This window comes from Brassica napus, unplaced genomic scaffold (genome assembly GCF_020379485.1).
Source record: "Brassica napus cultivar Da-Ae unplaced genomic scaffold, Da-Ae ScsIHWf_413;HRSCAF=640, whole genome shotgun sequence".
Taxonomy (NCBI): Eukaryota; Viridiplantae; Streptophyta; class Magnoliopsida; order Brassicales; family Brassicaceae; genus Brassica; species Brassica napus.
In genome coordinates, this window is record NW_026016491.1 from 19,177 (window position 1) to 32,500 (window position 13,324).

The window sequence follows — 13,324 nt, forward strand, 5'->3', positions numbered from 1 at the left end:
TCGTGTACTATGGTCTAAAGACCATGTTATATGGCTTGGCCATTACTCGGCCATAAAGGGCCATCACCCGGCCAAAGAGAGGCCATGATACAAACGGCCAAACCAAAGAGGCTATCACCTATAAACAGCTTGGCCACGACTTGGCCATGACTTGGCCGTGACCTGTCTGAATAGTGCAGGCTTGACCGCACACAGTCCATGACTCGGCCAAAGAGGCCGAAGAGACCATGAGAGACAACAGCCTGGCCGCAAAGGCCATAACCGGCCGGAAAGACCATTACCTATAAAAGGTTCGGCCATTACCTATATGCTTGGGGACATAATGAATTTACATGTACAGAATGATAATAAGATCATATGCATCAGGCCATATAAGTGAGCATAGATATTCCCATCTAGAGAATGAATACGGGTCATTAAAACCAGACATACCATCTTAAGAGATTTTGAAATAAACCACCACATACATATATGTGCCGTCTAAGATGGAACCTCATAAGAGGACTGGAAATATATGTTGGATAGGAGTAACACTTTCTCCACGAATTCAAAGAGACCTTGAGCCAAAACATGGGTGATTGAATAAAGGCCAGGTACGGATTGCATGACCAAAAGCATCCGACTATCCAAACATTAAAGGAGAAAGATTATAAGCTGGATAAAGAAAGAAGTAAATGAATGATAAGAATGGTTTTAACCATCATTGTCTTGGCAAGATCCTCGGACTATACATTATGATATAAGACGTCCAAAGAAAGATAATATAAAGATAGCCAATTGAGAAGCTAATCGAGATGCCAGACACTGACCCGAAAAGAATGACTAAGTCATAACCAGCTTAGCACCAAATGAAACGTCCTTGAAGAGACATAATCAAGTTGCTATAAGAGTCTATAGAAGATAGACCAAGTGTTCCATAAGATAAAAGGAACCTCGGATAGAAAGAAAAGAGAAAGGTGCATAGACAGATCCGAGTTCATGATAAGAGAAACCATACCAGACATTGAGAGATAAAGGCTGGCCAGCTACACATCCAAGGTACCAAACCAAGTAGTCTTGGGACGCCAAGCTACTAGGTAACAAGGGTCCTGGATAATGAAATCTCAAAGTGATCAGATCATGTCTGGAACATAATGGAACCTCATGAAAGTGTCGACACACACACACATGAACATCTATATAAAGATGCATAAGAGAAAAGCACTTGAACATAAAGAGATAAGCGAGGATCAGAGAACCCACGAATGAGTACTCATCATACAATCATAGAATCATAAAGATTATAAAGAATAGAAAGATAGACGTGGAGGTTCAAAGTATCTAAAGAGAGATGAGCGTATTGGCCATGTACATATACAGAAACGCCATCCGATAAACCAGTGAAATAGATGGATCTTGTGAGATAAAGAAACCGTGAGAGAAGACACATGATCACGTGACCTAGAGTGTCCATGTCTTCATATTAACAGCATTAGATCATAGCTTGTAACACAAGGTGCTCACAGAGATCAAAGGAACAGATTATAAGGAGATAAACTCCTATGTGGTGATTGCTGCTACAGATTTTCGAAATTGACAATAGTCTGGTCATAAGAAAGAAAATAGATACAAAGATGTAGTAAGCAGCATATGGATCACTGGATAAGATAATATAGAATGGAAGAACAGCTTCGTTCCTAAGCTGATTCACGGACTGAAAAGCAGCTGCATATAGTAAAAGAAATTGATCACACATGATCATTGATTTTGGAGTTGTATAAAAGACAATCCAATAAACAGTCCATATACATAAGAGGTTTTATAAGAAATTCCTTGTGCTTATACTAAACCTAAAGGAGGTTAGTAAATATAGAATGAAATCTATGTGGGTGACTGGCTAAAACGTCCAGCACACCAGCTGAGAGCATCCGTCTCTCTGGCCAAAAGCGTCCAGCCCTTAGGCTATAAGCGTCCGGCTCTGTCCATCCAAGGGCGTCCGGCCCCTTCTACCGAGGACATCCGGCTCATATCTTTTGATCACGAGCTAGTAGGGAAATAATCAACCATCAGGTTGTGATCCAATAATCAGATCCCTTAAGTAAGGATCCGGCATAGCAGAACAGTCTACTGCTGTATGATCTATTCCCATAAGACTCTGTCATGGGATTGAGAAGAAATATTTAATCAACCGGATACAAAGTATTGTAGTCCATAAGTTCGTTGAAGTCCATGACCTAATAATATATATTCAGCGTGTGATATGATCCACAGCAACTAAGGTCATGAGACGCCATTAAGATTGGAATAAGGCATTACCTAAGGCAAGAAAGATCGATGTCCATACATGAGAGTGTTCGGCCGCAGAGCCATGATAAGAGATTATAAAACCTCAAAGCAATAATCATTGAACACTCATAAGATTAATAAGTGGACATGTATGGACGTGGCCTATGAACTGGACATGGATCAGCCAGATTGAAACATGGTCAAATGGTAAACATAAATCACCAAAGTAAGGAGTTCGAAAGTAGACAAACACGTCTAGGCCATGGACACATACAAACACGTTTTGTAAAGACCTAATAGTGATCCCTGAGGACAATGTGATAGACATTGCTTAGCACACATGCTTAACCGGGACACTACATGTCAAAGGACATGAGAAACGACCTAAGAGGTCTAAGTGGTCTCAATTACGGTTCAGTACAGAAACTGACCGATTACTCCCATTCTATACAGATAGGATAGATCACGCATTAGATGCGTGGAATGTAGAACCTACACCGAGGTTCACATCAGGGGGAGTAGTGCGTGTTGTACTCTTTTTCCTTCATCATGGTTTTGTCCCACTGGGTTTTCCTGATAAGGTTTTAACGAGGCAACATGAAGCGTACTACAGATCCTGTATGGATATAGTTATGAGGGGGAGTGTCGTGCGTTGTACTCTTTTTCCTATCTACGGTTTCCATTTTTCCACCTTGGGTTTTGGTTTTCCTAGAAAGGTTTTAATGAGGCAACATCGTGCATGATACAAATCACATATGGTTATGGCATCCAAGGGGGAGTGTTATAAACAATATGTGGATTACCATAACCAGGCCCGGTATGGAACCGGCCCGTAGAGAGAGAGAAGGACGACCCAATCCTAAGAGAGAGATAGAGACGACCGCAGCAAGGCAAGGAGGAGAGAGAGTCGGCCAATCACCTAGCCGACTTAGTATTAGGATGTTTTCCTTTTCTATGTATTTAGTAGATTTCCTATTTCATATAGGATTAGGATAAGTACTCTTTCCATTTATCTCTATCTTGTAATCCTTATATAAGGAACCCCTTTTATGATTAATAATAACACAGAACAATTACACACGAATTCTCTATTGTTCACAACACTCCTCACTCGTTGTTGTTTTCAGGTGACCAGTAGTGAGCTCGTAGAAAGCGCGGGAGGCTAGGCTGGCTGGTGTAGATTTGCATCTTTTTGCTTAAGACGCTTTCAGACTATAAGTATGTACTTTCGCTTTCTTGGCATGCCACCACTTGTATAATATTTTGTGTATTGTAAACCAGATATTATATAAGATAAATAAAGCGAATGTTTTGTGAAACTGCCTTGTTGTTCTGGTATTAGCTTGTCCGAGCTAACACAACGTCAGATTGGAGTACCGGTTGAGAAGCCTTAGGCTTTGGTCTAACGGGACGTGTTAGTGGGCGGCCTGGCCTAGTTACGAATTGTACTTTTTGTAACTTTGGCTGGATTGCCCGTTAACCCGTCTTGTAGCGCTCCTGAGCCTTGGTAGACGGTCGGGCCGTCGGTCATGTTCTTGTTTGATTGTTGGCCGGTGGTTTGACCTATGCCTAGAACGGTTTGGGGGTGTTACAGAGGTGGTATCAGAGCATGGTTTCGTCCATGCGTGACACAAGTGCTTTTTTTAACGGTTTTATCGAGTCAAAGGAGTCGCAAAAAGATGATTAGGAAACCAGCCGCTTCCCGTGGTAGGAATATGACTTACCCTTTTTATTGTGTGCAGATGGCTAATCGCGGGACAGGTGATGATGGACGAGGTCGGATATGGGGAGAGGGTATGGATTGGACAGGCGGAGGATTGGGTCACAGATCAGATCAGGATAATGGAAATGGCATTAGTGAGATGTTTGGACACGATAGGAGCCCTCTGCAGAGAACAAGATCTTTTCCTGTTTACGGTAATAGGACTAGAGTGAGAGATGACAGTTTGGCGAGTATTGGCCCAAGTCATAATTGGGACCAGAGACATCAACATGATCAATCCGTTCAATCAAACCCAAGGCCAGATCAGAACCATGCCACCGAAAGACCACAAGATCATGGAACCGAAAACACCCTTAAGCTTTTACATGACGTGATGACCGAGGCACTTGGTAACCAAGGCAGGCGTTCTCAACCCCCTGAAGTTTCCAAGCTATTATCTACCATGAAGAACATTGGATCCTACAAGTTCAAAGGAGGATCCGATCCTATTGAGGCCGACAAGTGGATTACTATGATGGAGAAGAATTTTGAAGCCATGGAGTGCCCGGAGGAGTATAAGAAGAAGATCGCTGTGTACTACTTGGAAGGCGACGCCACAGGATGGTGGGACAGCATAGACAGACAGCGTGGACACAACATCACATCATGGGAGTCGTTCAAGGGAGAGTTTGAGAGGAAATACTTTCCTCCAGAAGCAAAGCATCGATTGGAGCGCCAGTTCATGAACCTTGTTCAAGGAAATAGGCCAGTGAGGAGTTACGAATCTGAGTTCACAAGGTTGAGGCGACATGTCTTTGATGGGCGTGAAGATGAAGCAACTATGATCCGTAACTTTATGTATGGATTGAAGCCGGAGCTTGGAAGTCGTTTAGCTGGAAGCAACTTTAGCAGCTTATCTAAGCTAGTGGAAAAAGCTGTTAATGTTGAAACTGTATTGGAGGCTGAAAGGAAGACCTTACCACATTCTGGTGGACACACCAAGTTTAGCCAAGGAGAAAGGCCAAATTTCAACAAGGGTCCAAGATCTTACAAAGGAAAAGGGCGAGGATTTGGAGGCCAAGCCAACAATCGTGGTAACACTGTGGTGTGTTACATATGTGATCAACCGGGACATATTTCTAAGTTTTGTCCCAACAGACAACGGAGTAACCAGCAGGGTTATTCATCTATAAGGATGGAAGATGTTACTTGTTTCTCTTGCGGTATGAAGGGCCATTATGCATCGTCATGTCCAAACAAGCCAATCCCTGCGACCCCTCTCGCAATCCGAGCTCCTCCTAGCCGTCCAGCTATTGAGCCAGCACCAAAGAAGCAAAACCTAGGAGGTAGAGTTTATGCCTTAGGTGTAGAAAACCCAGACAATGCAGGACCGTCAAGCGGTCCCATCACAGGTATTGTGGGTGCTTAACCTCCTCTTTTTATTGAATGGAAATTTAGTTGCTGGAATCTAGTTAGTATGCTAGTTAGTTATAGATTGCTTGATCGCTAGGTTGCGCGTTTAGAAATTTAGGATGATGATTGATGGTTGTGAGAATTTTGATTAGTTTTTGTGATTGAGATATTGTTGATTGGGTTACTGTGGCAGGAACCATACATGTTGCTGGTAAACCCACACATGTATTGTTCGACTCGGGGGCAACACATAGTTTTGTGACCCCTGAAGTAGCTGCCCGGTTTTGGGATTGTTTTGTGGTTGACAGGATAAACGTGGCCGTCTTGACCCCCGCAGACCGAACCCTTCAAGCAAATCAGTGTATCAAGAATGTTCCATTGGTCATTCAAGGCAAAGAGTTTGTGGCAGATCTGTTAGTCGTGCCTTTAAAAGGGTACGAGGTAATCCTTGGAATGGATTGGTTATCGAGCTACGGAGTTCAGATCGACTGTGGAAAGGGAAGGTTGTTGTTCGGCAGAGGTAAACGACCAGAGATGGTATACTATGGAATCAGTCCTAGTATGACCGTGTCTTTGGTAGCAGCAATGAGAGTACAAGATTTGTTTCAAGACGGGGAAGTATATTTGGTGACCTTATCGGTTAGTGGAGGAGCCACTAATGATGAAGTTAAGGTCGAAGACATAGAAGTGGTCCAAGAGTTTGAGGATATCTTTGCACCACTAAAGGAATTACCTCCACCTCGGAGTAATCCCTTTACCATTACTTTGGAGCCTGAAGCAAAACCTATAGCTAAGGCACCATATCGGATGGCACCTGCGGAGTTGGCCGAGCTAAAGAAACAATTGGAAGATCTATTGGAAAAGGGATTCATCCGGTCGAGCTCTTCACCTTGGGGAGCTCCTGTGTTATTTGTGAAGAAGAAGGACGGAAGCATGAGGTTGTGTATCGATTATCGTGGTATCAACAACATCACGATAAAAGATAAGTATCCTCTTCCGAGGATAGACGAGTTGTTAGACCAACTAAAGGGAGCTAGTTGGTTTTCGAAGATTGATTTGGCATCAGGGTATCACCAAATTCCTATTGCCAAGTCAGATATTATGAAGACGGCGTTTCGGACGAGGTATGGGCAGTACGAGTTTGTAGTTATGCCCTTTGGTCTCACGAACGCACCTGCGGCTTTCATGCGCTTGATGAATGAAGTGTTTCACGACTACCTTGATAAGTTCGTGATGACATCCTGGTGTACTCGAGAAGTAAGGAAGAGCACAAAGAGCATCTGAGACTGGTTATGGAGAGGTTACGGAATCAGAAGCTATATGCCAAGTTCAGCAAGTGCTCGTTTTGGAAGAGAGAGATAGGTTTTCTGGGTCACATAGTATCAGGAGAGGGCGTGGCTGCTGATCCAGAAAAGGTCCAAGCCATACGAGAATGGCCTCGACCTACCACTGTGACAGAAGTGAGGAGTTTTCTCGGACTTGCAGGCTATTATCGGAAGTTTGTTAAGGACTTTTCCTCCATTGCAAAAGCCTTTAACTAAACTTACCGGTAAAGGAGTTCCTTTCTTATGGGTGGAAGAAACCGAGAGGGCATTCAAGAAGTTGAAGGAAGCTCTCACGACTGCACCTGTGTTAGCTTTGCCCGAGCAAGGTAAACCTTACACGGTTTACACGGATGCTTCACGCGTTGGGTTAGGTTGTGTTCTTATGCAAGATGGGCGAGTCATTGCATATGCTTCGCGACAACTACGAAAGCATGAGGATAACTACAGTACACATGACTTGGAGTTAGCGGCCGTGGTGTTCGCTTTGCGAATTTGGAGATCTTACTTGTATGGAGAAGAAGTGGAGGTATACACGGACCATCAAAGTCTTAAATACCTCTTCACTCAGCCAGATCTCAACCTGCGCCAGCGTAGGTGGATGGAGTTTGTGGCAGACTACGACATACGGATTCGCTACCATCCTGGTAAAGCGAATGTTGTTGCGGACGCCTTAAGTCGAAGAAAGTTGGACGCAGATTTAGAGAAAGAAGTGGAGCTATTGAACCAGGAGTTGAAACAAGTGAAGTTGGTCGTTTTGGAAGGGCAGACAAGCGAGCCATTGGGACTTCAAGCGGTGAATCAGGCCAGCTTGATTCAGAGAATTCGAGAAGAACAACTTAAGGATGAGAAGTTACTGAAGATTGCTGAAGAACTCAAAGGACAAGCCGGGCCAAATAATGCGGGATACTACTTGGCGGAGGACGGAACCTTGCTAATTAATGGGAGGATCACGGTTCCTAAAGGACAAGGGCTGAGAGATGAGATACTAAGGATTGCACATCATTCTTTACTCAGTATCCATCCTGGAAGTTCGAAGATGTACCGAGACGTGAGAAGATACTATCATTGGCCGGGCATGAAGAGATCAGTAGCACAATGGGTTGCTCAGTGTGCAACTTGTCAACAAGTCAAGGTGGAACATCAAGTTCCAGGAGGATTGTTGCAGAGTCTTCCGATACCTCAATGGAAATGGGACTCTATTTCCATGGATTTCATCACTGGATTACCTATTGCTCCAGGTAGATCGAACAACTCGATATGGGTGATTGTGGATAGGTTAACCAAGGTCACACACTTGTTGCCTATGCGGGACACTGATAAAGTTGAAGTTTTGGCCGAGCTGTACATCGACCAAATCGTGAAGTTACATGGTGTACCCTCTGACATCGTCTCAGATCGCGATCCAAGGTTCACGGCATCATTTTGGGAAGCACTACAAGAAGCCTTGGGAACTAAACTGTACAGAAGCACGGCGTTCCATCCAGAAACAGATGGCCAAACGGAAAGGACCATTCGGACCATCGAGGACATGCTGCGGATGTGTATTCTCGATTGGGCAGGAACTTGGGAGAAGCATTTACCGTTGGTTGAGTTCTCGTATAACAACAGTCATCATTCGAGCATAGGGATGTCACCTTATGAAGCATTATACGGAAGGCCATGCAATACGCCTATGTGTTGGACGGAAGTGGGCGAAAGAAGAATGTTTGGGTCACCTATTGTTCAGGAGACCATGATTAAACTGGAGACGATTCAGGCCAACATGAAGAAGGCTCAGGACCGTCAGAAGAAGTACGCAGACCAGTCAAGAAGAGAAGTAACTTTTGAGATAGGAGATTGGGTCTATTTGAAGGTTACTGCACAGAAAGGAAAGGACAGATTTCGAAAGGTCGGGAAACTTGCAGTCAGGTTCATTGGTCCGTACAAGATCATCGGGAAACTTGCAGTCAGGTTCATTTGTCCCAACAGACAACGGAGTAACCAGCAGGGTTATTCATCTATAAGGATGGAAGATGTTACTTGTTTCTCTTGCGGTATGAAGGGCCATTATGCATCGTCATGTCCAAACAAGCCAATCCCTGCGACCCCTCTCGCAATCCGAGCTCCTCCTAGCCGTCCAGCTATTGAGCCAGCACCAAAGAAGCAAAACCTAGGAGGTAGAGTTTATGCCTTAGGTGTAGAAAACCCAGACAATGCAGGACCGTCAAGCGGTCCCATCACAGGTATTGTGGGTGCTTAACCTCCTCTTTTTATTGAACGGAAATTTAGTTGCTGGAATCTAGTTAGTATGCTAGTTAGTTATAGATTGCTTGATCGCTAGGTTGCGCGTTTAGAAATTTAGGATGATGATTGATGGTTGTGAGAATTTTGATTAGTTTTTGTGATTGAGATATTGTTGATTGGGTAACTGTGGCAGGAACCATACATGTTGCTGGTAAACCCACACATGTATTGTTCGACTCGGGGGCAACACATAGTTATGTGACCCCTGAAGTAGCTGCCCGGTTTTGGGATTGTTTTGTGGTTGACAGGATAAACGTGGCCGTCTTGACCCCCGCAGACCGAACCCTTCAAGCAAATCAGTGTATCAAGAATGTTCCATTGGTTATTCAAGGCAAAGAGTTTGTGGCAGATCTGTTAGTCGTGCCTTTAAAAGGGTACGAGGTAATCCTTGGAATGGATTGGTTATCGAGCTACGGAGTTCAGATCGACTGTGGAAAGGGAAGGTTGTTGTTCGGCAGAGGTAAACGACCAGAGATGGTATACTATGGAATCAGTCCTAGTATGACCGTGTCTTTGGTAGCAGCAATGAGAGTACAAGATTTGTTTCAAGACGGGGAAGTATATTTGGTGACCTTATCGGTTAGTGGAGGAGCCACTAATGATGAAGTTAAGGTCGAAGACATAGAAGTGGTCCAAGAGTTTGAGGATATCTTTGCACCACTAAAGGAATTACCTCCACCTCGGAGTAATCCCTTTACCATTACTTTGGAGCCTGAAGCCAAACCTATAGCTAAGGCACCATATCGGATGGCACCTGCGGAGTTGGCCGAGCTAAAGAAACAATTGGAAGATCTATTGGAAAAGGGATTCATCCGGTCGAGCTCTTCACCTTGGGGAGCTCCTGTGTTATTTGTGAAGAAGAAGGACGGAAGCATGAGGTTGTGTATCGATTATCGTGGTATCAACAACATCACGATAAAAGATAAGTATCCTCTTCCGAGGATAGACGAGTTGTTAGACCAACTAAAGGGAGCTAGTTGGTTTTCGAAGATTGATTTGGCATCAGGGTATCACCAAATTCCTATTGCCAAGTCAGATATTATGAAGACGGCGTTTCGGACGAGGTATGGGCAGTACGAGTTTGTAGTTATGCCCTTTGGTCTCACGAACGCACCTGCGGCTTTCATGCGCTTGATGAATGAAGTGTTTCACGACTACCTTGATAAGTTCGTGATCATTTTCATTGACGACATCCTGGTGTACTCGAGAAGTAAGGAAGAGCACAAAGAGCATCTGAGACTGGTTATGGAGAGGTTACGGAATCAGAAGCTATATGCCAAGTTCAGCAAGTGCTCGTTTTGGAAGAGAGAGATAGGTTTTCTGGGTCACATAGTATCAGGAGAGGGCGTGGCTGCTGATCCAGAAAAGGTCCAAGCCATACGAGAATGGCCTCGACCTACCACTGTGACAGAAGTGAGGAGTTTTCTCGGACTTGCGGGCTATTATCGGAAGTTTGTTAAGGACTTTTCCTCCATTGCAAAGCCTTTAACTAAACTTACCGGTAAAGGAGTTCCTTTCTTATGGGTGGAAGAAACCGAGAGGGCATTCAAGAAGTTGAAGGAAGCTCTCACGACTGCACCTGTGTTAGCTTTGCCCGAGCAAGGTAAACCTTACACGGTTTACACGGATGCTTCACGCGTTGGGTTAGGTTGTGTTCTTATGCAAGATGGGCGAGTCATTGCATATGCTTCGCGACAACTACGAAAGCATGAGGATAACTACAGTACACATGACTTGGAGTTAGCGGCCGTGGTGTTCGCTTTGCGAATTTGGAGATCTTACTTGTATGGAGAAGAAGTGGAGGTATACACGGACCATCAAAGTCTTAAATACCTCTTCACTCAGCCAGATCTCAACCTGCGCCAGCGTAGGTGGATGGAGTTTGTGGCAGACTACGACATACGGATTCGCTACCATCCTGGTAAAGCGAATGTTGTTGCGGACGCCTTAAGTCGAAGAAAGTTGGACGCAGATTTAGAGAAAGAAGTGGAGCTATTGAACCAGGAGTTGAAACAAGTGAAGTTGGTCGTTTTGGAAGGGCAGACAAGCGAGCCATTGGGACTTCAAGCGGTGAATCAGGCCAGCTTGATTCAGAGAATTCGAGAAGAACAACTTAAGGATGAGAAGTTACTGAAGATTGCTGAAGAACTCAAAGGACAAGCCGGGCCAAATAATGCGGGATACTACTTGGCGGAGGACGGAACCTTGCTAATTAATGGGAGGATCACGGTTCCTAAAGGACAAGGGCTGAGAGATGAGATACTAAGGATTGCACATCATTCTTTACTCAGTATCCATCCTGGAAGTTCGAAGATGTACCGAGACGTGAGAAGATACTATCATTGGCCGGGCATGAAGAGATCAGTAGCACAATGGGTTGCTCAGTGTGCAACTTGTCAACAAGTCAAGGTGGAACATCAAGTTCCAGGAGGATTGTTGCAGAGTCTTCCGATACCTCAATGGAAATGGGACTCTATTTCCATGGATTTCATCACTGGATTACCTATTGCTCCAGGTAGATCGAACAACTCGATATGGGTGATTGTGGATAGGTTAACCAAGGTCACACACTTGTTGCCTATGCGGGACACTGATAAAGTTGAAGTTTTGGCCGAGCTGTACATCGACCAAATCGTGAAGTTACATGGTGTACCCTCTGACATCGTCTCAGATCGCGATCCAAGGTTCACGGCATCATTTTGGGAAGCACTACAAGAAGCCTTGGGAACTAAACTGTACAGAAGCACGGCGTTCCATCCAGAAACAGATGGCCAAACGGAAAGGACCATTCGGACCATCGAGGACATGCTGCGGATGTGTATTCTCGATTGGGCAGGAACTTGGGAGAAGCATTTACCGTTGGTTGAGTTCTCGTATAACAACAGTCATCATTCGAGCATAGGGATGTCACCTTATGAAGCATTATACGGAAGGCCATGCAATACGCCTATGTGTTGGACGGAAGTGGGCGAAAGAAGAATGTTTGGGTCACCTATTGTTCAGGAGACCATGATTAAACTGGAGACGATTCAGGCCAACATGAAGAAGGCTCAGGACCGTCAGAAGAAGTACGTAGACCAGTCAAGAAGAGAAGTAACTTTTGAGATAGGAGATTGGGTCTATTTGAAGGTTACTGCACAGAAAGGAAAGGACAGATTTCGAAAGGTCGGGAAACTTGCAGTCAGGTTCATTGGTCCGTACAAGATCATCGGGAAAGTTGGTGAGGTAGCTTACCGATTGGATCTGCCAGCAGATATGCATCTACATCCAGTATTCCATGTTTCCATGCTTCGGAAACATATACGGGATCCAAGTACTGTTGAGCCCGAGAGAATCGAGGAGTTGGAGAAAAACCTTACGTATCCGGAAGGACCAATCAGATTAGGAGAACGGCGTATTCGGAAGCTCAAAAATCGTGAGATTGCTCAAGTACAAGTGTTCTGGGGAAGACAAAACAGGATTCATGTTACTTGGGAGGATGAAGCGAGATTTAAAACCGATCACCCGAAGTTTTTCCGAGAGGACGTTTTAATGGAAGAAGGAGGCCCCTCAGAGCCTTAGAATTCGAGGACGAATTCTGTTAACGGGGGGGGGGGGGGGAGAATGTAGAAACCCTTAAAAAAAAAAAAAAAAAAAAGAATGGTCGAGTATCTTTTGGATGATCGAGTCGCGGATGATCATATTGTTCTTGTCTGAACCATGAGTCAAGTATGCCACTGGACAATGGTTAGACAATGTAGTAGATTGATTCAAATGATGTTTGAAGCAAGACAATTTTGGAAGCACAACAGGAAGACCGGAAATTGGGCGAAAAACCCTAAATTTCGGTATTACGAAATTTTTCGAAGAAGCCGAAAGCTCGGTAAATATTTTTCCTCAAGATCAGAGTCCCAGTAGGGCTTATTAAATATACTCAGGCCATCAGAACGGGCGTAGAAAAATATTTGGGATTGATCGCGGGACAAAAATTCACCGGAAAGGCCGAAATCGGCCGAATCGACCGAGAAGCTTGAGGTGGCTTGATGTGTATGTGTTCAGGACGTGGTGGCAGGCTCTTGACAGTGTGTGTCAAGGGAATGAGGAGGTGTTGCAGTACATGCAACATGTACATGCAAGTAGACATGTGGAGCACGAGGTGGAACGGCCAAGCACGAGGTGTTGCGATGCATGCGACCGAAGCATGCGGCCAGCCATGTGTGAGATGGGGTGTCGACCTGCATGCACTTCAGTCATGAAGCAGGCCATCTGGACGTGGGTGTGTCATCCTGCATGAGACTGAGGCATGCAGCCAGCCATGTGGAGCACGAGGTGGAACGGCCAAGCACGAGGTGTCGCG

General features: G+C 44.7%; 1 protein-coding gene across 1 annotated transcript in view; it reads left to right on the plus strand.

Annotated features, from left to right (window-relative positions):
• The first annotated feature begins 6,672 nt into the window (after positions 1-6,672).
• The window catches only part of LOC125603851, a 7,114-nt gene continuing 462 nt past the window's right edge, over positions 6,673-13,324 (plus strand). Inside the window, exons 1-3 of the mRNA XM_048774588.1 lie at positions 6,673-6,795; positions 6,866-8,927; positions 9,122-13,324. The exon at positions 9,122-13,324 is cut by the window's right edge and continues 462 nt beyond it. Coding sequence (XP_048630545.1) covers positions 6,673-6,795; positions 6,866-8,927; positions 9,122-12,549 — 5,613 coding nt within the window. The 3' untranslated portion in view covers positions 12,550-13,324. The remainder of the gene's footprint in view (positions 6,796-6,865; positions 8,928-9,121) is intronic.